General features: G+C 38.6%; 1 protein-coding gene across 1 annotated transcript in view; it reads right to left on the bottom strand.

Annotated features, from left to right (window-relative positions):
* Positions 1 to 20,500, bottom strand: part of CFAP58 (cilia and flagella associated protein 58) — a 61,128-nt gene extending 40,628 nt beyond the window's left edge. Inside the window, exons 1-10 of the mRNA XM_061372390.1 lie at positions 20,492 to 20,500; positions 19,847 to 19,855; positions 17,739 to 18,014; positions 12,683 to 12,828; positions 10,710 to 10,866; positions 8,145 to 8,339; positions 5,801 to 5,938; positions 3,485 to 3,644; positions 1,703 to 1,785; positions 365 to 556 (exon numbers count right to left, since the gene is read on the bottom strand). Coding sequence (XP_061228374.1) covers positions 365 to 556; positions 1,703 to 1,785; positions 3,485 to 3,644; positions 5,801 to 5,938; positions 8,145 to 8,339; positions 10,710 to 10,866; positions 12,683 to 12,828; positions 17,739 to 18,014; positions 19,847 to 19,855; positions 20,492 to 20,500 — 1,365 coding nt within the window. The remainder of the gene's footprint in view (positions 1 to 364; positions 557 to 1,702; positions 1,786 to 3,484; positions 3,645 to 5,800; positions 5,939 to 8,144; positions 8,340 to 10,709; positions 10,867 to 12,682; positions 12,829 to 17,738; positions 18,015 to 19,846; positions 19,856 to 20,491) is intronic.
* Positions 20,501 to 21,811: the final 1,311 nt, after the last annotated feature.

Below are 21,811 nucleotides of genomic sequence, written 5' to 3'. Positions count from 1 at the left end.
CAGAACAATCAAAGAATAATTTCCAAATGCATATGAGGGTTTCAATTGTAGGATTTCGTTATAGGAAGTCAGAGGCCTTGCTTTGAACTCCAGTTCTACTTTAATTTCCCAAATGATCACTGAATAAGAGAAATACATTATAACTCCAAGCCTCTCATAGAACACACACCCCTTGATGTTGTTCCCCAAGGAAGACTGAAACAGCAGCAGGCAATATGCACTGACAAGAAGAAATCTTTGTAAACAATGTGAAGACCACTGATCTAAGCTTCCTCCCACTGGCATGGTAGGAAATGAATATAGCATCTTTATAGTTTTGAGAGTAAAACAGGAAAGAACCACTTGCACAAAAATCTGTCCATACCTGCTGTCTGAGCTCATTGATTTCACTGATGAAAGAATCCCTCTCCTTCTCCAATTGGTAAATAATTTTCCTTTGTTTCTGAGCTTCAGTGTTATAATTTTGGATTTCACTTTCCAAGTTCCTCTTTGACTGTTCGTGGAGCTTCACCAGCTCTGTCTGCTTCTCAGTGGCACTGGTGGCCTTGGCCAAGTTCTGCAGAGAACACAAAACAATGACTATAGAGCTGACAAGGCAACACTGCCATCACTATGGCAAAAATATGCCATATGATTACAGACTTTGTAATGTCATTACTCCTTAGCTAATTTGTTCAGTTGAAATACTTGAGACTCAAATCTGATTTTAAAAAATACTCACCTCTAACAGAGCTGCTAAATAGTGCTTTTTCTGATTCGAAGTTAAAACACTAGTGTCTGCATTACAACAAAAAATGGATAGGATTGTTTACAAGTGGATATAACTAATGACTGGAAAAACCTTACCAGCTCTGAGGCATTTAGATTGCGAAGCATGCCAACAGACAGAAAAAATAATAAAGGCAAATACCCTTCCTTCTCATGTCCTAAACAGCAAGTCCAAAGTGGAAATTAACCAAGCTTGGTTTGAAATTATGCATAAGGTTTAAACAGAGACTACTGAGATATTATTTATAAAATCAGCATTCTGGTCCCACTTAAAAATTTACTTTCCCTATACAAAACAGGTTTTTGTTACTTGCCAAATGTGAACCTCTGCTAGAGTTGAAACCCACAACAGCGAATCTATATAAAGTAAAGCACCTCAGAAATCATCTTTTAGCACTGAATTTACTAGATTACACTTCAGGAATGCCCATAAACATGAGATGCTACCCTGCAGTACAAGATCCTTGGGCTGATGGAAAATGACCAGTATGAGAAATGGACCTAAAAGCAAGGATTGGTATTAACATAGCCTGCCAAGCTGCTACACGGTGCATCAACATTTTGGGTTGTTCTTTTACTAACGACGACTTAGTTTGCCTAGATTAATATTAAACTTCATATACTTCAGAGTGTAAAAGCACAGACGTAATGAACTCTGGATATCAAATAATGGATTTGCAATAAAGGTGAACATATGTAGCATTTTTTAACTCCCTAACAGTTTGTATGATAGAACTTAGAAATCTTTTGTGTGTTTATTGGTACACTATTTCAATGCATAGGAAAGAAGCAGTGTGAGCATCTGCTTAAGAAAATATGAATTTTTTACTCAACATTGTTTATTCTACAACATTTATGAGCTGCTGTATTTAAACCAGACGTATTTCATTCTCAAGCTGGGATTAGTTTATCAGTATTACCAATGCAAGCTCACCTTGTTTAGTATACGTTTTTCCCTCATAAGATCCTCCACAGCTTTCTTGTCAATATCCGCCTGCTTTTTGGCAGTCTCCAACTCTAGAAAAAAAAAGAAGAAAAGAGACTAAATCCTGGGTTCAACCTGTACAGCTGTTAAAAATAAAGAAACAACTTAGTGGACTTCTTAAAAAGCTTCAACCTTACATGAACAGTTCAACTAGTTGTGACCAGGTTTTACAACCTCAGGCTTCAGCTAATAATGCTGATATTTATTTGGGTACTTAAAAGAACACAGGCACAGTAACTAATGGTATGAGGACTTATTATATACCAATTATACCAAAAAGAAGTGTGTATTTAGAAATCATGGAGCACACAGAAAATCAGAGCCTTTTAAGAAGCTTCAATCTGAGCATTCAAAAATTGAGGCACTTTCAAAAAACAGGGATCTTCAGAATTATCCTTATCCCTCTATATGAAATCCAGTTCTCCTTTGAGGCAGTGAAATTCTACTGGCTTCAGTAAAGTTAAAACTACCTGCTATGGGTCAAGATTAACACTGGACATATATTATCAAAAAGATGCTAAAAACTGGAGTCATGTTTTCACTACATTTTGAAATTAATTAAAACCTGCTACACTAACACTGCAACTCAGGAAATGCAGTACATTGGAGTGATGGGTCAAATACATTACTAATAGCCATTCTCAGGCATTCCAGTACAGATGTGAATTTCTTAAGTTCCTCTGCTTTCTAGCACAGCGCATGACCTTAAGCAGTACTAGCACAATACTTGTGGAAAAGCTCTTCCACCCTCGCAGAGATGCATGAAAAGCAGACATAAATTTCCATAAATATAGTTACATGTAAGGATTCATATCTCATACATGCAGTCTCTTCAGAACATAAGCTAGAAACAAACAAGAGCAGCGAGAGGCATTTATGCCCGTACGTACCAACTCGAACTAAAGGAAATTTATAGCAAAGTAATTTTTTCCACCCCAAAAAGTCTCAACAACTCTTAATATTTTGCAAACTTCATAATATAACTTCAGAAAAAAAAAATCACAAAACTGTTTTGGGATTTTTTTCTGAAAAAAATCACTTTGTAAATGTGTCTGTATTTCAAAGCATATTTGATTTTGAAATGTATTTGCACTTTAATGTTTAAAAGGAGGTGATTTTAAATGCTAAAAAAAATACAAGAAAGTTGGTTTTGAAAGTTGAACAAAATATTGTATTAGTCCCAAAGCATTTTCTTCCAAAATGACTATTTGGCAGAAATGTTTAAAGTTCCTTCTTAAAGCTTTCCAGATCTGCCAGCAAGTCAAAGTCAACACTTAGCTGTAGCATCCACACTGACCAGCTGAAGTCCTGAACACACCAGAACTAAGCTCATCAGCTTGCTTGCAAAAATTTACTTCCAGGCTGTAACTATTCAGCAGAATCAAAGGAGGGGGAAAAAAGCATGTCCTAACAGTATCTGCTTTCAGTAAGTTCTAAGATTGCTTCTCTCACAGGTCAGTTTAGGAGCAACGAAAGTGCATTGCGGATGACATGGCACCGACTGGTGCATCACAAAGTTCAGTTATGCTTGTTGTATGTTCACCCCACATATGCTACATTATGAAAATTCGGTAAGTGTACAAGGTTCTTAAAATGCTGTTATATATTCCAAATGTTATTTATACAGTCTCCTACTAGACACTAAAAGAGCATGATCCTAACAGGACAACATACCCCTAATAAATAAATTACAAGTCACAAGACAGATCCACCCATCAGTTAGACACATACCTTTCTCTAGTTCAGATATTTGATTTTTTAGGTTGTTTCTCTCATGTGAAAGATCAGTTTTCTGTTCCTCTGCAGCATGCAGCTTGTTCTGGAGAATCTCTCTTGTTTTGTTCAGCTTTGAAATTTCAAGGTGCATCTGAGCCACTTCCTCATCTCTGGCCTACAGAGATGCAATAAAGGGGAGAGAATGTATCTACAGAAAGAAAACGCCTCTGTACTTGGCATATGATTATTCCTTCAAATTCAGGAAGCAAAGGTATAAGTGCCATGGGTCACCTGAGAGAAAATAATTAGCTAGTTTAACAATATTAAAAACAATTTATAGCAAAGGCAGCTAGGGCAAAGGAAATTATAATCAAACCTCATGCTTTAGGGCTAAAGATGATCAATAAGGAATCCCCAGCTGCAAACCTTGCACAGCACTACCCAATCAGTCCTGCAGATTAAACATGGGCAGCTCTAATTTCCTTTGAAGTATCAGGGACAGTGACTGTGATGAGAAAGTTATCTGTAGTGCGATCCGACTGCATGTCCCTAATAGCAAGTATCTGTTATCCCTATCTCTTTTATAACCTATGGCTTTGCTGTCATTCAACCCAGGACAGGCTTTTAAAAGAAGCAAAATGAGGAATTCATCTCATTTGCTGTACAATCAGAGGAGAAAATAATCAACCAAAACACTGCATAGCTAGTTACCAGGAAACACAACCAATAATCACAAAAGAAATTAGTATACTTCCTTTTCAGAAGTAAATATAACTTCCTCGTACAATTCAGTGCCACTGTTAGGTTTTACAGCCATCACAGACTACAGTCTTCCACTTACAGCCTCAGTTACTGATCCTGTGAGATGGTGAATCCTACTGTTTGAGTATCCTCTGGGAGAGTGTGAATGTCCTCAGTTCTTACTAACAATAACCTTAAACACACATATGAGTACTTTCACAGTTCAGTGAACACCACAGTGGAGGCACTCAGCATGCTGCAGGATGGAACTGCAAGCACAACAGCTATTAAAAGGGTGTCTCAGTTCATGACTGGGGCTTGTAGAAGTTTTAGCAATTGGCTTAATTAGTAACAACTCAGTAAGTTCTATTTTATTTTGTTCCCAGAATTCCATCTGCATGATTCTACAAGTTCTATCAACTTTTCTTGAGGTTAGGATAAGATCATAGAATCAAAATCTTCCTTTTGACACTCTAGAGCCTCAAATGTAAGTCACAATCAAACACATTGCTTGTGAAGTTTTAAACAATTATGGTATTTGTAGAAGGAATGAGAAAATCCAATAACCTGGAAAAGACAGCAATTTGGTTTTCAAATAGGTAAAAAAAAATATCCTCCAGTCTGCCTAACAAAATACAACAGGAAACAAGCTCCTACCATACAGTCCATTGAGGATCAGAATCATCTGTGGTTTAATCTGTCACTGGTTAGTTTTTTAGTTTTCATCATTTTGACTAACAGTTCCCTTTTTATTTAGGTGAACTGATTACACTTGACTAAACCTTGGTAAGATAATTATTCTCTACCTGAATGTTTAGTGTTTTAATCCCAATGATAATACGAAATGCAAGATACGGTAGACTGAGTAATAACATCTAACACTTACACATTACCCTTTCTCAAAGGGTAATCAAAGTACCCTAAAAGGCATATGCAGGTATCACTTAATCATTCCCCAGCTGAAACTCACCTTCTTCTGGGTGGTACAAAACAACTGTTAAACAATGTGAAGTCAGGCAAGAAAACAATTTATATCAGCAAGTGAACACCATCTTAGTTACATATATTTCATTTTCCAAACTGATACTGGGGGAAGGGGGAATTTCAGTGTTGGAAGCAACCCCCTTCAATGGAAGCTATCCAGGAAACTGCCATTACAATTTATTAAGATCTGTCAAGGTTTTTGGCAAAATTCAGATTATGTTAATCACTGTAAGCAAGAAAGTCGTTGCTTTTATCTGTAGATCTCACAAGCAAAATAACCATCGTGCTTGTTCAAAGTACCATGCATCCTTTATGAACACAATGTACTGAACAGCTTGGTTTATGTGTTTTATGAAACACAGCTCCTCCAGCAGGTCAGGTGCTCCACTGTCAGGTGACAGGGTTGGAGGCATGGTACTGCCACACTGAAAGAGTGACACCCAGTGACAGCCAGATCTATTCCCAGAAACTCCTTAGCTGAGATTTTCTCCAAAACTACCCATAGGGAGCTACCAGTACAAGAACTGAGGTTATCCCTGTCCCAGGCAGTAAGATTGCCATCAGAGCAACACAGCTGATAGCATGCATACACCTTCGGGTACTTACTTTCAGTTCTGCTGTCTTCTCATGCATGTTCTTCAACACCTCTTCAAACACCTTATTGTGCTCCTCAGTCGCTTTTATGAGCCTGCTATTTTTCATCTGTAGTTGCTCAATATCCTTACCAGCTTTTTCATTCAAGAGCTGTTAGATTAAAGAACAATCCTAGTAATTCTTTATAATCTCATTATAATATCTATATATAAAGACAGAACTTTCTATCTCACCAGGAGATAAAGCCTGCTACAGATTGTTGGCTGCTTAAAAACCACTCTTCATTGCTGATGAAATTACTAATGTGAAATATGATACATGCTCATATTGACTACAGGAAATGATCATTTCTAATAAATAACACAGCTAGTGTCATTTCAAAATTTTCTTTCTGGGAGGGAAAAAAATGGAAAACATTTAGCAGGTCTCTCTTGCAGGTGGTAGATAAATATTTTACTTCTTGTTAGGCATTTGGCAAGCATCACGTAACACAACGTGTTACACATAATTGCTGAAAACGAGGATGAGATTCAAATTACTTCAATCAGCAGAAGGCAGGGGAGCTCTGTATCTTAGCAAGCAAATCCTACATTAATATGCTGATTACATTTCTCTGGGTACATGGTTTGCTGAGACCAGGACACAGCCATTTTCTTCTCTAATTTGCCATCAGTCAAAAGCCTGCAACAGCAGTTTCATGGTCTGTGTGGAGAACATATACTTCAATACTGGAACTGCCAGTCTTGTCTTCTGCTTTATGGGACTTCCCGTAACAAATATTACTTTGTAAGTGAGGAAAGAAATAGCATCATATTTTTCACTTCAAGCATTTTAATGTGTGATAAACTCGTGAAGTCAGTATAAACTATGCCCTTACAAACATTCAAACAAGTGGAATCTCCCTCTTCTGGACTCATACAGAAGCAAAGATAAGTTGCTTCTTATCAAAACAAAGGAATATTGGGGTTTGTGCTGTAGATGTTAGGATAACACTGTGTTTCAGGTGACTTTTTATTGAGGTTTGGGTGGGATGGGTAGGATGAAGCTCATAGTAGCTGTATCAGACCATCTTCCCTGTCATGCAAGCAAGCCAGCTACCATTCAGTTGAGAAACAGCAACCCAATGACACTGCAATAGCTGAGTCACCTTCTCTCACAGATCTCTACTCTAGCTCATGCACAGTTGGATAGCCTGTGTTTTGGACAGACTTTTTGCAAAAGAAAATGCAGGGCATCTACACACACCTTCCTGCCAGCACAAGTAACAAAGACAGTGCAAAGCCTGATTAATTAGCCTAGGCGCAGCACTTTATGTGAATTATTGGTTTCCAGGATAGCTTGGACAATTGAATGCCCCTAAAATCTGCAGTTAGAAAGGTTGAAAGGGGCTATAAAGAAGAGGAAGAAAGGAACAGAACCATGAAATGTGGGTATCCTATTTTAAAAAAATGTGATTTCCTGGCAGATCATGGAGCTGCCCTCAAAAGCTGCATCAAATGAGTGATATTCAGAGAAAAAAATCAAGTCTTCTCTGTACCTCTTTATGTGAAGTATTTTACTAGGATTCTTTGTTGACAAAAAAATTGTCACAGACATCTACCTTCACAAATTCAGGTACCTGAAGAGGAAAAAAGCTATAAAAGTAATAAATTTACAAGATACACACAACTCACAAAGAAGTTTCCCTTGAGGTAGGACTGGTTTACAGTGATGAGATCTCTCCTGCCGTTTACTGAAATTGCTTCTCTGAGAGTTTCTTAAAGTCAGGGGAAATGGACTGAAAACCTTGAAATTCAAACACTTGAAGAACACTATGTTAGGGCATTTCCAGATAAAGTTTTTAGAAACAGAATGGAGAAAATCAATCAAAAAGGTATACGAAGACACCTCTCTGCCCTTTCACGGAAACTCTTCCACAAGCTTGAGGTAGATAAAAATTATTGTGACAGAGAAGAAAGAAGGGGTTGGAGGTAAAATGACTTTTTTACTAATGCCACTACAGTCAATCAGTGGCAAAACTGGCAATACACATCAGAAATTCCACCTGGCAGTCTCCTGTTACTATCATTAGACCATCCATGCTCTTCACAGGCTGTGTCTCATTTGATGTGATCTTTCCAAGATGATCTCTTACAATATCATTGTGATCCACTACTGATTCCTATGAGTAAATATATCTGAAATCTGTCAGAAAGCTTTACATATTTATTTATTAGTAAATTAATATTTATATTAAAATAATTATTTGTTAAAATTTATTGACTTAAATTAATATTCCCCACTCTCCCTTCAGGAAATTCCATTTACTTATTTTAGCAGGTTAGACCTGACACATACAGTGTACCATGTACCCTACCTTCTGCTCTTTTAGGTTCTGTTCCATTTTCAGTTGTTCCTCTTTACTCCTCTCTATATCTTGCTGTAAATTCTTTATCTTAGTTTGCTTATCATCCATTTCAGCTCGAAGATCTTTCAGCTCCTTCTCTAATCTTCCCTTTTTTCGAGCTTCTTGTGATACCTCATACTGTTGCATCTGGATGTCTTTCTGCAGCTGTAACAATAGACAAGACAAAGGTTTTGAGTTCTGCTGCCTTTTATTCCAGAAAACAAGGCCTCTCACCTCTCCTTTTACTGTGCTTAATTTTGAAAACAACAGCCTCTGTATGACTGTACCACTACTCCATGTAATATGCCAGATCTTCTCAGAAGAAAATATGTTCTCTAGGGGTTGAACAAAATACCCTGCATGAGGGAACCTATTCACTGATGACAAGAATTTATTAAGCATCAGTCAGTTCACCTACACAGAAGGGTCTGACACAATTCAGGCAAAAAAGCATTCCTCTGGACATGTATTTTCAGTTATAAGGTATTGTAAAGTGGCACTTTCTGAATGCAGCATTAAAACTAATTAGGGCTTCATATTGTACTGCAAGGATTTTTATTTTTCTATCTCACCAGCAGAAACACTTATTATACTGATATTAAAAGAAAGAGAGAGATGTCAGACCAGTGTTCATTTTCACAACTGCTCTCAATCTTCTGTTCTCAAAGTTCCTCTGTGGGAACTTTGAAAGAGGAGCTTCCTTTCATATTTAATAGACTGTCTTGTGACACTTGCTCTCTCCCTCCCCAAAAATGTGATGGAGCAGAATCAGCAGAGAGAAGACACAGGGGGTTGATCCACATGGAAATTTTCAGTTCAGCCAGGAGCCAGCAATTGTAAAATGTTCATTGCTTAAAGTTTCCTCTCCTTCTGAGCCCACAGATGAAAAGTCGCCAGAACAGACAGGGTCTTTGATAGGATCTTCAGATAGACATTGTCATTTAAGCAGTCTGAAGTGGAGAATAATTTCTCCAGAACTGGGAGAATGGGGGGTAATTACAAATACTGTAACAATCCTGTAAATTTAAGGGCTGATAAAGTGAATATCAGAAGGTTAAAGCTGGTAAGATTCAGTAAGTTTTGATGGGAGTTTCTCCCATGCACACAATTCTGTCAGAAAAGCAAAGATTTATGTTGTCTTGTAATACACTCCCAGCCATCTGCTTTAGAAACACAAAACATAAACTGATCATTACTTTCCTATATGTGATTAATAAAAACCTGTAAATTAAATGCTGCTTCTATCTCTTCTCTGTTAAGTGCTCTTTTCTGCTTTTCCGTTCTCCTGTTGTCTTGCTCCAGTCCCTATTTACATTCTGCTTTAAATTCTCTTATTCTTCATTATTTTGATTTTATATTTTGTGTATCAATCAGAGTTCTGCATCCCATCTTCCATTCTTTTCTACTTTCTTTCCACTCAGTGGCCATACTATTGATCCTCAGTCTTCCGTATCTCTAGCTGCTATACGCATTTAAAGGAAGCTGTACAGATTGATCACTAAAGTAGAACTGTCTGCTCAGATGGTCAGAAAAACAGAAAACCTAACTTAAAAAGGAAACAAAAAAGTAAAGCTGAGATGGAATATAGAGACCTCATAGCAGCCTTCCAGCACCTGAAGGGGGCCTATAGGGATGCTGGGGAGGGACTCTTCATTAGGGACTGGAGCAATAGGACAATGGGTAATGGGTTAAAACTTAAGCAGGGATGTTTAGGCTAGATATAAAGAAGTTCTTTACTGTTAGGGTGGTGAGGCACTGGAATGGGTTGCCCAAGGAAGTTGTGAATGATCCATCCCTGGTAGTGTTCAAGGCCACGCTGGACAGGGCTTGGGTGACACAGTTTAGTGCAAGGCATCTCTGCCCATGGCAGGGGGGTTGGAACTAGATGATCTTAAGGTCCTTTCCAACCCAAACCATTCTATGATTCTACGACTCTATAATATGACTGCTCCCTACAGGTAGTGGTGATGTGAAAAATTATTTAAGCTGAAAAACAGTAGGCAGGAGTCAGTGTGAAGAAGAAAGGAGGTCTCTAACCATTAGAAAAGTGATGTTCTAGAAAGCTTCCCAAGAAAAAAGTAGGGGAGGCTTAATTAATTCAAACCTTAATTAGGTTTGAAGTCAGAATTTGATGCTTTCTTAAAAATGATGGTATGGAGACCACTGCCAACAGCAAAGAATCTAGGATCTCTATTCCAGGTCTACATTCTAAATGGTTCTTTGGAAGCATAAGGATTTACAATGCAGAAAAAAAACCCAACATCTCCAGTACAAAAGATAACTGTGATTCAGGCAAAGGAACCTTGGCCTCATTCAGGCTATTGGGCAGTTATGGAAGCAGCTGGTCCATGACACTATACTTTGCAAAGGACATAGCCTAGAAGTAGAGAAAAAAAACATAAAAATCATTCACAATAGACTCCTTTCTGAGCATTCCTGAAAATGTTTAAGATGTGAAAGAACAGGTAGTAGCATACTAGTCAATGGAGCCCAATTGACAAAGTCTAGAGTTACCACCTGGTGATCTGTACTGACCTGCTTAATAGATTGATCTGCCTCAGTTTTTGCCTTCTCTGCAGCCTGCTGCTGTGCTGTGGCTTCAGTTAGACTTTTACGTAACTCCACAACTTCCAACAACAGTTGGTCTCGCTCCTTTGTTACGCCTTCTTTATATTTTAGCAAATTCCAGAGACTGGAAGCAAGGAAATAATAATCAAGCAGTGTCACAGGCCATTTATGTTCTTCCTGCTATGCCAGAGCAAGCTCTTTTGCAAGAAACAGGAGTTTCAAAGTAATTTGTTTCATTTTAAACCACTTTTGGATTAAGGCTCTGCTGGCCAATTGAGTTATATGCTGTCTACTGTCAATCTAGCCACCATCAACATAAGTAGCCTTAAAAGCTAACCTAGTCCAATAAATGACTCTTTCTTGTAAGGATTCCTTATGGGTATGAAGAAACCCTCAGTTTCCCAAAAATGTAACAGGGAACAAAATTCCTTCTTCTCTGCCTATTGCAAAATTACTCAGGGACCAAAAATGTCACATTATTATAACCAGTCTCTGCAGATTATCTGACTGGGCACCTAACTAGGCTATGTCTTACAGTACCTAATGTAAGAATAAACCAGACTCCCTCTTCGGACACATTTTCAGTCTGAAAGAAAGTCCAAGCAGTGTGGGTTCAAACTCAACCTTAAAAACCAGCCTATAGTGCTAAAAGACTATAGCACTTTCAGCCTTATAGGGCTGAAAACCTCCAAAGGAGCTGTCTGGCCCCTGGTCAAACAAGTCCCCCTGGCTTTGTCACTGGACAAAGTATTCAAGCATGGAACTAGCAGGAAATACAGAAGGAACTTTAAGAAGCGATTTTAAGTAGGCAGGTCTCAAGTAGCCTGGGCAGCAGCTGGAAACGTAAGCAGCTCCTGGCTCTTGCAGGAAAAATGCTATAAGCAGCCAAAGCTGCTTTTAGAGAGAGTTATACTGGGGGAAGGCTTAATGACCAAGCTTTTAGATCCAAGGAAACCTGTTACACAGGCCCAGAACATTTCAGGGACAAAAGTTGAAGGAGTGGATTTTTCTGCATTTAGGAGTGGATTTTCTGCATTCAGATGGTTTATGTGCTGGCGCATTCCTTGGGAAGGAAATGTTTGAGCACACTAAAGGCCTTACTCACAGACACAAGTCTTGTTTATGCAGCCTGGATGCACAGTGCATGGGGAGATGAGCATGGCCCATACATATCCTGAATGCTTAACATAAATACCTTATACAGTGAGAGAATTTCAGCCCAGAACCAGCCAGGTGAACCATCATCAATCTCCACAGAAAGTGCACAAGTCAATATATTTATCTCATCTTTGAGTTTAGACTTAAACTTATAGCATAAGCACAGTCTGAGGATTTGACACTACAAACATTAACTTTTAGAGGACTTTTGAGCAGCTCCTGAAGTTCATTATTTGTGTGCTGTAGCAGCCAGAGGCTCCACCTGACACTAAGTCCCTCTATGCATAGAAGTTTAGTAGAAAAAATCTATAGTCTTGAAAGTATGTAAATATAAAATACAAACAAGAATACAAACAACAATAACTGTTGTAACAAAGCTGGGAAGAGAAATAAAGTCTCCTGCTTCCTTGACTTATCTACTTGACCCTGCTGCCATTACGTGTAAAAATCTTGACAGGATCCTATTCTCAAAGACAGAGTATGTTGAAATGCTACTCAGATAAAACAATATGACAGATACTGAGAAAGTGCATAATATTGATTTTTATTTGATCTCCCAAATTAATCCAACACTGAATGAACTTGCTCAGAGCCTGATTCTGTACTTGCTTACTGCATACACATGTAGACCAATAAATGTGCAGTCCTGAGAAAAGTAAAAGGCAGGAAAGACCTCTCTGTTTCCCAGTGTCTTTGCAGTGTGTAAATAGCTAACCAGAACAGAATATAGTGTAGAATGACAAAATCAGATTAGGATTTCCCCCTTGCTGAAGAAAACTTACCTGTCGTATTCTACGGATGCTTCAGGTTCTTGCTTCACTGAACTGCTTAGGCGTGTAATTTCCTCTTGCAGTGAAGCAATCTTCTTCTTTGCTCTCTGTTCCTTTTCATAGATTGTATCCACCATTTTCCAGGCCTTGTCAATCTCCTAGGAATTAAATTGAAAACAATTACACAAATTAAATTGTGTTGAAAATGAACAACAAATTAATTGCCTTGCATTTTAGTTAATTAAGAAAATGGATTTTCATGCCTTTTCATGCTTAGATTCACAAAAGTTTTCCTTACCAGCTGCCTTTTCTTTTGGATGAGGGCATAGCAAACATTTTGAGCCATATAGACTATGTCAATTTACAGCACAAAAGCTTTAATACATTTTCTTTAACGCACAGATCTAACATTATCCAATCTCATTCTACAAGGTTATGGTCATGTCAGACCCACTAGTACCTAAAAATTTACTGAAAATTCAGCGCCCACAAAGGTATTATCTACTTAAATGGCTCACTTATGTCTGTACAAATCTTATTAGATGTTATGACAAAGAACACTCAATTTAATTAGGATGAGATTAAGGCGGTACTCTGGGTTTTTCTCTCCCTTTGTTCGTTTTCATCTGTGAGGACCTAGTGTATTTTTATTTTAACTGTATATTTAGACAAGCTACCATTCTTATGCCAAATTTCAGCACATAGAATTACTTGAACGACAGACTCCTGCGCCTCTCACAAGCCCAGGGCTGATACCCACAAACAGCATAGAACAAGATAGGGGAGGAGGGTTCACTCAGTTTTTTTAACTTCCTCTGTATCTCTCTCCTTTGAATCAGATCCTTAAGAGTCACAGAGCAGGCTTATTCCTTGCCAGCTTTAAACCAAGCTCTTATCAGTTCTAGAATCCTGTGCTGAAAAAAAAAAAAGCATAAATTCAGAAAATGACTCAACTGGAAGAAAAGTTCCCAAAGACTCAGTAAATAATGAAGACACTACTTGTGACACTAGAAGTCCCTGAGCTGCAAATCACAGCATGATGTCCTCTCTCATGCTCTTTTCTCAGCTGGTTCCTGGTGGATTCCTGGACTTGATGGACATGTACAGATTTAGACTCCTAGTGTGGCTCTGCAGCTCTATATTAGCTCTAGGGTCTCCCCAAGCAGAGCCAGATAGAAGCATCATTACATCAGGCCATAATATGCCTTTCAACTCCCATTTGCATCATATGAAAATGGGACAGGGAAAAAAATTTAAAACACCTCCACAATGAGGTATGTAAAATAATTTCATTTATATCAGATTGTTTACAGCAGTTCTTTATTGAAATTAACGTATCTGGTTCTAAAAGAACCCCATTTAACATTAAACTCAAAATTATGACACCTATACTATGGTATATTTTTAATATATTTATTGAACTCTTTAAAATCAAATGTAGTACTTAGCTGTTTACTGCCTAAATTAAAAATTGAAGCTATTAAACTAGCAGAAGTAGCAGGCTACTAGAATTTGCTGAAAAGGTAACACAAAATGTAACATCTGTGGCCTCTTCAAACTGGAAAGGGAATACATTTTCCTTTTATTTACTCAACTAGTTCAGCATATCCAAATTTGAGAAACCATCGGGAACGTAAAGATCAGGAATGTTTGCTCTTCTTTTTTTTTCCCACCCTATTAAACTGTTAGGCAGCGGACTTTACTTGTTCAGAAATTCTGAAGGAGATTATAGTCAATTAATTTCACTACCTAAAACCAGTATTTTCATTACTCAGTAAATTACTTAGCTCAAAATGTAGTTCAAAAGATGTGCTTTTCACTTCTGCACCAAGCATATTTAAACAGGTTTAAATATTAAAGTAAACTTTTGGTTTATACATTTTGAGTTCTAATTTCCATTCAAATACAGCAATGATCACACAGAAAGTATTAAGTATCATCTGGTAAATATTAAATTTTCCATTCATTATTATCTCACATAAAAATGTTCAATTATGAAATTGAAATAAATGCACACTAGGCTGAAATAACAGCATGAAGATATAGTGTATCATCTTGACTGGCAGAATAGCATAAAATATAGCTGTAAACAAACGTGTTTCAGATTTGCCAACCAATAAGAGGCAACCAACCTTTCTCTAGAAACATGCAAATGGAAAAAAAGATTAAAGCTGATTACTTAAATCAAAGCTTCCTGCTGGCTGATTAGACTGTGATTAAAATTGGTGAATTAAATCATTATGATTGGAGTTTTGGGGGATAGAACTGGTGAATAAAATCAATATGACCTCTGAGAGGTCTTACTGGCTTCAGCAACTGTTTTATTCTGGTGAATATTCACAGCAGCGACCACTGAAGTCAGTGAGGCCAGTCAGACAAGCAGTGATTTCAAATCACCCCAAGCTGTGCTTTTCGAACTTTGTCTTGCTTTTGATGGGTAAAAACAATTTTATTGAATTTATATTGATAAAACCAATTTTGATCAATAAAGTTAACAGGCACAGATGATGGCCTCATCAATAAGCAAAATGTAAATAAGAATTTGCTACAGACTTTAGCATCAGCAAAACTGGGCTTCTCTGTAATTGTTTCTTGGTTGTGTCTTTTACCTTGAATAGGGGATCAGCAGATTGCTTTCTTTAATTTCAAAAGTAAAAAGGAGGAAAATTTTGATGGTGGAAGCCTTCATTGCAAAAATACTCACATTATTACTCAGTGGAGAAGGGAACTGAAAGAATGGAGTTTGTCAGCATCACTGCATAATTGCAGTACATGGTTAGATAGGTAACATGCATTGCAACTTGTGTACAATTAAAGACAGAAGCCCACTGGATGTTTGCAGTTAGAATCATCCAAAAGTTTTGTGGAGAAGGACTGGAACTCTGGAAATTGTGAAGCAGAATTCAGAAACGTGACAGCCTTTTTTTTTTTTTTCATTAAGTACCCCAAAAGATCACACCAGTTTCACTGCTCAGAAACCAAGAACTACTGAAATGCTTTCTTAGTGTATTGGATTGATCCCCCTCGAAATTGAAAACTTGGTGATTCCAAGCTGGGCAATACAAGCTCCTATAAATTCCCTTCTAGCATTCTTCCCATGCAGCCTTGTGGATCAGTGTCCCTATCAAAAAAAAAAGAGAACTGTATTCCCTTTGTGTTCAGCTTGACCCTTTGCTCCTTTGATGACTGTAAACAGCAGACTGTTACGTCCAGTTTATTAAAACTATAAACCAGAGCACTGAGCAACCATCAGGCAGTTAACAACTATTGATTATTAGTGACCTGGGTCCTACCAGCCACTGATCTGTGTAGTTAACCCCTGGCCCTAAACAATCCTACTAATTACAACCAGGCTTCACATGGAGAAAGATTTTGCTTCTGCAGCTCATATTTGTATATGAAACAATGACCTAGAAGAGGAAAGTTTTATACCTGCAACCCTGATGATCCATCAGGTCCCCAAGATTTAGAGCCTTAGTTTGAAGGAACTATTCCATTTTGACTTAACAGCCCCACCAGGATTCTCCCAGCTTTTATAAATAATGAAACAGAGAACAGATTGCTTGTTTAATTTAGCACTGAAGAATATTATCTTTGCTATTTTAGCACTTGAACTTGCCTCATCACTTGCCTTGGGCACTCGCAAAACACACTGTTTGAATATTAGTAAAATTGTAGTGAAATACTACAGCAGTAATGGAACTTCCCTTCAGAAAGGAGAATAATGTGAAATATGGGGGGTATACCAAACAAACCCCCAAAACATGACATTTAAATATTTTAAACAACATCCAAATAATTCCTGAACATTTAAGGGGAAGACTAATTCTCATAATCAAACTGAAAAAGTGTCAGTGCTCTTTACTTGGCCCACAGAAAACCACTAGAACTGATATCTTGCCTGAGCTTCAAATCAGCTGCTTAAATTGGAAAGGCTCTTATTTTTCCTACTCTTCCCTTCCTCAGTTTTACGACATTACTAAGACAATGTCTCCTCAGCTTGGGAACATCTTGAAGGATTGCCTCTGCTACTCTTCACACTCAGAGTATTACCATGTAATAGCAGAAAGCAAATTAGAAGGATCATTGTGGTTCCTAACACCCTCCTACCAGGTTTTGCTTAGCAGCAGTGAAAAAGATTTTCTATAGAGTTTTCCTCCTTCTCTTTGAGCAGTACCATGGGCTTGTGAGTTGCAGCATTGGATGACAACATCCTATTTAATAATTATAAGGACAAGAAACTTCACTTCAAAGAACTTCTATTTATGTAGTGCTCATAGATCATTCTGGATTGTTACACGGAATTTATTTTACTGGAACAAACCACTTGGTTGTAAAGCATTGAGGTTTCTCAACTAACTGCTAAATTAAAGCCTAAGTTTTTAAACTATCAGAAGGGAAAGTGTTCAAAATACAGTCTTCTGATCATTTGGCAGCTTTATGTTTCTGCTAGTCAAACCTCACTGTAAGGCTAAAGATATTGACTGGTTTTAGTGAGTGAAACACTCTGATTTGACAGAGTTCAAATCAATAACAAAGAACACATCAGACTAAATTGGCAAAATCACATTGAAATGCTGTAAAGGATCCCTATTAAAAAAAAAAAAAAAAAGTTGTGAAACATTTATTTAGGTGAGTTAATGGCACTTCCCTGGTCTACAATCCATATTTCAGCAAATAAGTAATTTTTTTAATGTTCTGGCAGCAGCTGACATCCAAGCAGCCCTTCAGAAATACTAATGAATCAAAACCTGTATATTAAGTTGAAAATGTGCTAGTTTACAAAGGGAAAGTTTAAACAAAATTATTAGTGACTACCTGAAAGCTGATAAAGTCGGTTTTGTGCAAATAAACACAGAATTTGACTGAGACCAGTAAAAAATACCAGGCTGAAGAAACAAAGCAACTGATTGCAAAGCAGAGGGTAAAGAACTGGAGATGTCAGCTCTATAGTTAGTCCTCCAGCTAGTTCTCTACATAAAAGAAAGTGTTCTTGTAGATGGATTTCTTACTACCGTGCTTGTCTTTAACAATTGCAGATAATTTTTAATTCTATTCAAAATGTTACCGTCTTCATCGATGCTATAGTATTCCAATCATCTTTCGAGAGCTTTGTGAGAGCAGCTACTTTAGATGAATTCGCCACAAGGTCATCATTCAGTTTCCTGCATTTCTCCATGAGACACTTCTCATTTTCATGAGTCTTCTTCAGAACAGTATGGAGCTTCTCATATTCTATTAGGAATTTTTCCAGAGCTTTATCTTCCTTAAGCTGATTGATGACATCTTGGAAGTCTTTCTCCAGTGCTTCAAATGCACTTTCATCTAGATATGGTTTGCAAGACTGAATGAAATAAAAGAGATAATCAACAAATAGGAGGAATGGAACATTTCACGACCCCATGTCATGGCTTAACCCCAGCCTGCAACTAAGTACCACACAGTGCTCACTCACTCCCCCCATCCCAGTGGGGTGGGGAGGGAAATCAGAAAAAGGTAAGATAAAAGATAAAAACAATTTAATGTTTGAAATAAATAATAATAGCAGTAGTAGTAATAATAATAATAATAATATAAAAGGAAAAAGTGAGGAATCAAATCCAATACACACAACACAATAGCTCTCCAGCCACTGACTGATATCCTGTACCCAAGCAGTGACTGATGGCTCCCAGGCAATTCCCTTCAGTTTCTATATTAAGCATGACTCTCTGTGGTACGGAATATCCCTTTGGCTATTTCAGGTCATCTGTTCTGACTGTTCTCCCTTCCATTTCTTGTGCCCCTCCTCACTGGCAGAATATGAGAGACTGAAAAGTCTTTGATTTAGGGTAAACACTAATGTGGAACAACTAAAACATCACTGTGTTATCAACATCATTCTCATAATAAATCCAAAACACAGCACTGTACCAGCTACCAAGAAGAAAATTAACACAGCTGAAACAAGGACACCCCAGAATATAAACAGACAAGATACTGAATGTGTAACAGCTGCTAAGAAATCATAACAAAATTTTCTGAAATAACAGTCCTCTTACTAGCATATGATACACATATTGCAGGCTATTTTTCAAACAGATCTCCCTCGATTTGACTGAAACATCTTGTGCTTTCACAGAACTGAGTATCATAACTACTTTAAACATAGGGCTATAAAATATCATTGTGATAGTGTTTGAATAAGACGTCAACTATTCAGGAGCCCAGTATTTTAGCCTCAATTCTTCCCAGGTCTCTACACCTAAAGTCTGATGGCTTTATGCTTTCTATGGAAACAGTGCCAGCAAACCACTTGCAGATAAGCGTGTCTGAAAGCTCCAGTAATGCCAGTGCATGCCAATCCTTCCTCTCCAGGAACTCATAAGTTACAGAATCATAGCATGATTTGGGTTGGAAGATCATCCAGTTCCAACCCCCTCCCATGGGCAGGTACACCTCCCACTAGACCAAGTTGCTCCGAGCCCTGTCCAACCTGGCCTTGAGCACTTTCAGAGATGGGGCATCCACAGCTTCTCTGGGCACCCTGTGCCAGTGCCTCACAGGGAAGAATTTTTGATCTAGCTCAGTTCTAACACCAAATTTTGCCAGCTTTGTTGCTGGACACCAAGTTCCACCAATATTTTTCAAAACAGCTTAAAATAAGCCTCTGTCATAGCTTTCAAAAGAACAGAATCATACCATGAGGCAGCAGTACAGCAACTTCTATGGAGTTAGCATGATCTGCTAAGCAGCAAGGTGAATCAGCCCAGTGGATGCATCATGCTGCCACAGGTACATTGCTGCCATTACTCAAGCTTGATCAAAACTGACTGGAACATCTCTATACTGTGAAATTGAAGTCTGGTTGTATCTTTACAACCATACCTCTGAGGTGGACTCACTTGGACAGGCAAATAGATCTCCTGGTGGTGCTGGCTGTAGATGTATGGCAAGCCCACCTCAGAGGACAGACAAGGAGATGCACAGCTCAGCCTTAGAAATCTGCCCTCATATCTGCCCCCCCCCCCAAAGCAATAGACTGCTATTTCAAGAATGGTTCAGGCCTTTACTCACTATTTGAACATAAATGGTTTAAAGGTAGGAATTTTCAAAATTGAAAAAGGCTAAAAGCAAAACAACATGTTTATTTCATGTTTGGGAGGAAAGGGAGGGGAATATGTAAGCTCATGCTACCTGAAACACCTGAAATTAAAAGGGTAAAAACACATATTTACAATTGAAAGGTCAAGCTATGAGACACATTGAGGCAGAAGCACTGGTTGCAAATCCCTGATCCCTGCCAGGGCCCTGATTTGAGGGACTGGGGTTTGTTTTTCTGTCAGAAACTTCAGTGGTAAAACAGCAAAGGCAACTTGAATGTTAAACCCTGGGCTGCTGCCGGCATGGAAGGGTGATCTGCCTGACATGAGCAAATCTTAGTACCTAACCCCTCCAAACCTGCTGTGATGCTCACAGCAATTCATTGGGGCTGCTTCTTCTTTCACCTTCCTCTCAAGCATCAATCCTTCAGTTCTGACCTCTTTTACATTTGTGATCATAATTGGTTTTAAAAGAAGAGCAGTAACAGCATATGGGGCGAGGGAATTACACCCACAACCTTAAAAGCAGCAGTTGTTACTACAGTTTAAGTGTTACTACTGCCTTGTACCAGTAGCCTGATTACTCCTACTTTGAATACAGGACATAACTGAGCTCTGCTCACAGAAGTAACTTGGCACTTAAGTACGGTACACAGATCCAGATGGTACACAGACGATGCTGTTGGGCTTATTCGGAGGTACAAAAGACGGGCGGGGAAAGGAGGATGAGGGGGCTCACCTCAGCCATGCTGACCGCTGGCAGCGAGGACCGGAGACGCGATCCGAGCTGCAGCTACTGCGGCCCGAGGTCGCCGCCGCGCCGTATCATAGCAACGTTGCTGGGCGGGGCCGGGCTGGCCGCTGGGGTCCATGGAACCCATGGAACCGATGGAACCCATGGAACGGGGCTCGGCGCCGTGACGGTTCCGAATAGCTGCACGGAGTTAGGCAGTGTCCTGTGGAAGGTGATGAAAGAGGGTCGCAAATTGCGTTTAGAGCATGGTTTTTGCCATTTCGTTGCACCTGACTATTCACACTAGCGTGTCTGTGCAGTGATTTTGTACAAAGCACAGTGTAGAACAGGACACTGGCGCTGCGCTTCCAGAGCTGCGCTAAAGCACCGGCTGCCCTGCTCGCTCTGCTCCCAGCTAACCCCGGAAATAGCTGGCTTTATCTCTATGGGGCCACAGTTTCATCTGATAGCTTTTTTAGAGCAGAGAATGTATAGTACCACATATACACTTCCTAGCAGAATGGATGTTAGTTACGACCTTAAAGTACCACTCAAAACTAATAATGATGGCAAAAAAACTTCTTCTTTTCCTGGTTTAATGAAGCCTGAATTGTAGCACTTTATTTTAGTGATTACATGGCAAAATAGACAATTTCAAATGGATGCTTTCAAATGGTCTGATTTTACCATTAGAACTGGAGAACCACAAATACTGTCTAAAATATTTGCTATATGTATGATTTAATTTAAAAAATATCCTACATGCTGAAACATAGTTCCAATCATTTAAAAGAACGCTTCTAATTGAAAAAAAAAATCAATAAAGTTCCTTTTCTAAATTTTGAACTCTTTCCTCATTTCCTTCTGTATTGATGTTTCTTATGAAATAAAATTACTGGGAAGATGATCATGATAAATTCCTTGATTCTAGGATTTCAGACTCTCAAGACGACCAAACTTTCACACCTTTAAAATAAAACAGCTGCAGGTGTAAAGAAATGCCATAGAATCACAGAATAGTTAGGGCTGGAAAGGACCTTAAGATCATCTAGTTCCAACCCCCCTGCCATGGGCAGGGACACCTCACACTAAACCATGTCACCCAAGGCTCTGTCCAACCTGGCCTTCAATGCCACCAGGGATGGATCATTCACATCTTCCTTGGGCAACCTGTTCCAGTGCCTCACCACCCTTACAGGAAAGAATTTCCTCCTTATATCCAACCTAAACTTCCCCTGTTTAAGTTTTAACTCATTACCCCTTGTCCTATCACTACAGTCCCTAATGAAGAGTCCCTCCCCAGCATCCCTGTAGTCCCCCTTCAGA

This window comes from Neopsephotus bourkii, unplaced genomic scaffold, assembly GCF_033783945.1.
Source record: "Neopsephotus bourkii isolate Nb327-2 ecotype Australia unplaced genomic scaffold, CSIRO-AGI_Nbou_v1 NB_1615, whole genome shotgun sequence".
Taxonomy (NCBI): domain Eukaryota; kingdom Metazoa; phylum Chordata; class Aves; order Psittaciformes; family Psittacidae; genus Neopsephotus; species Neopsephotus bourkii.
This window is presented reverse-complemented; position numbering and strand designations above follow the sequence as displayed.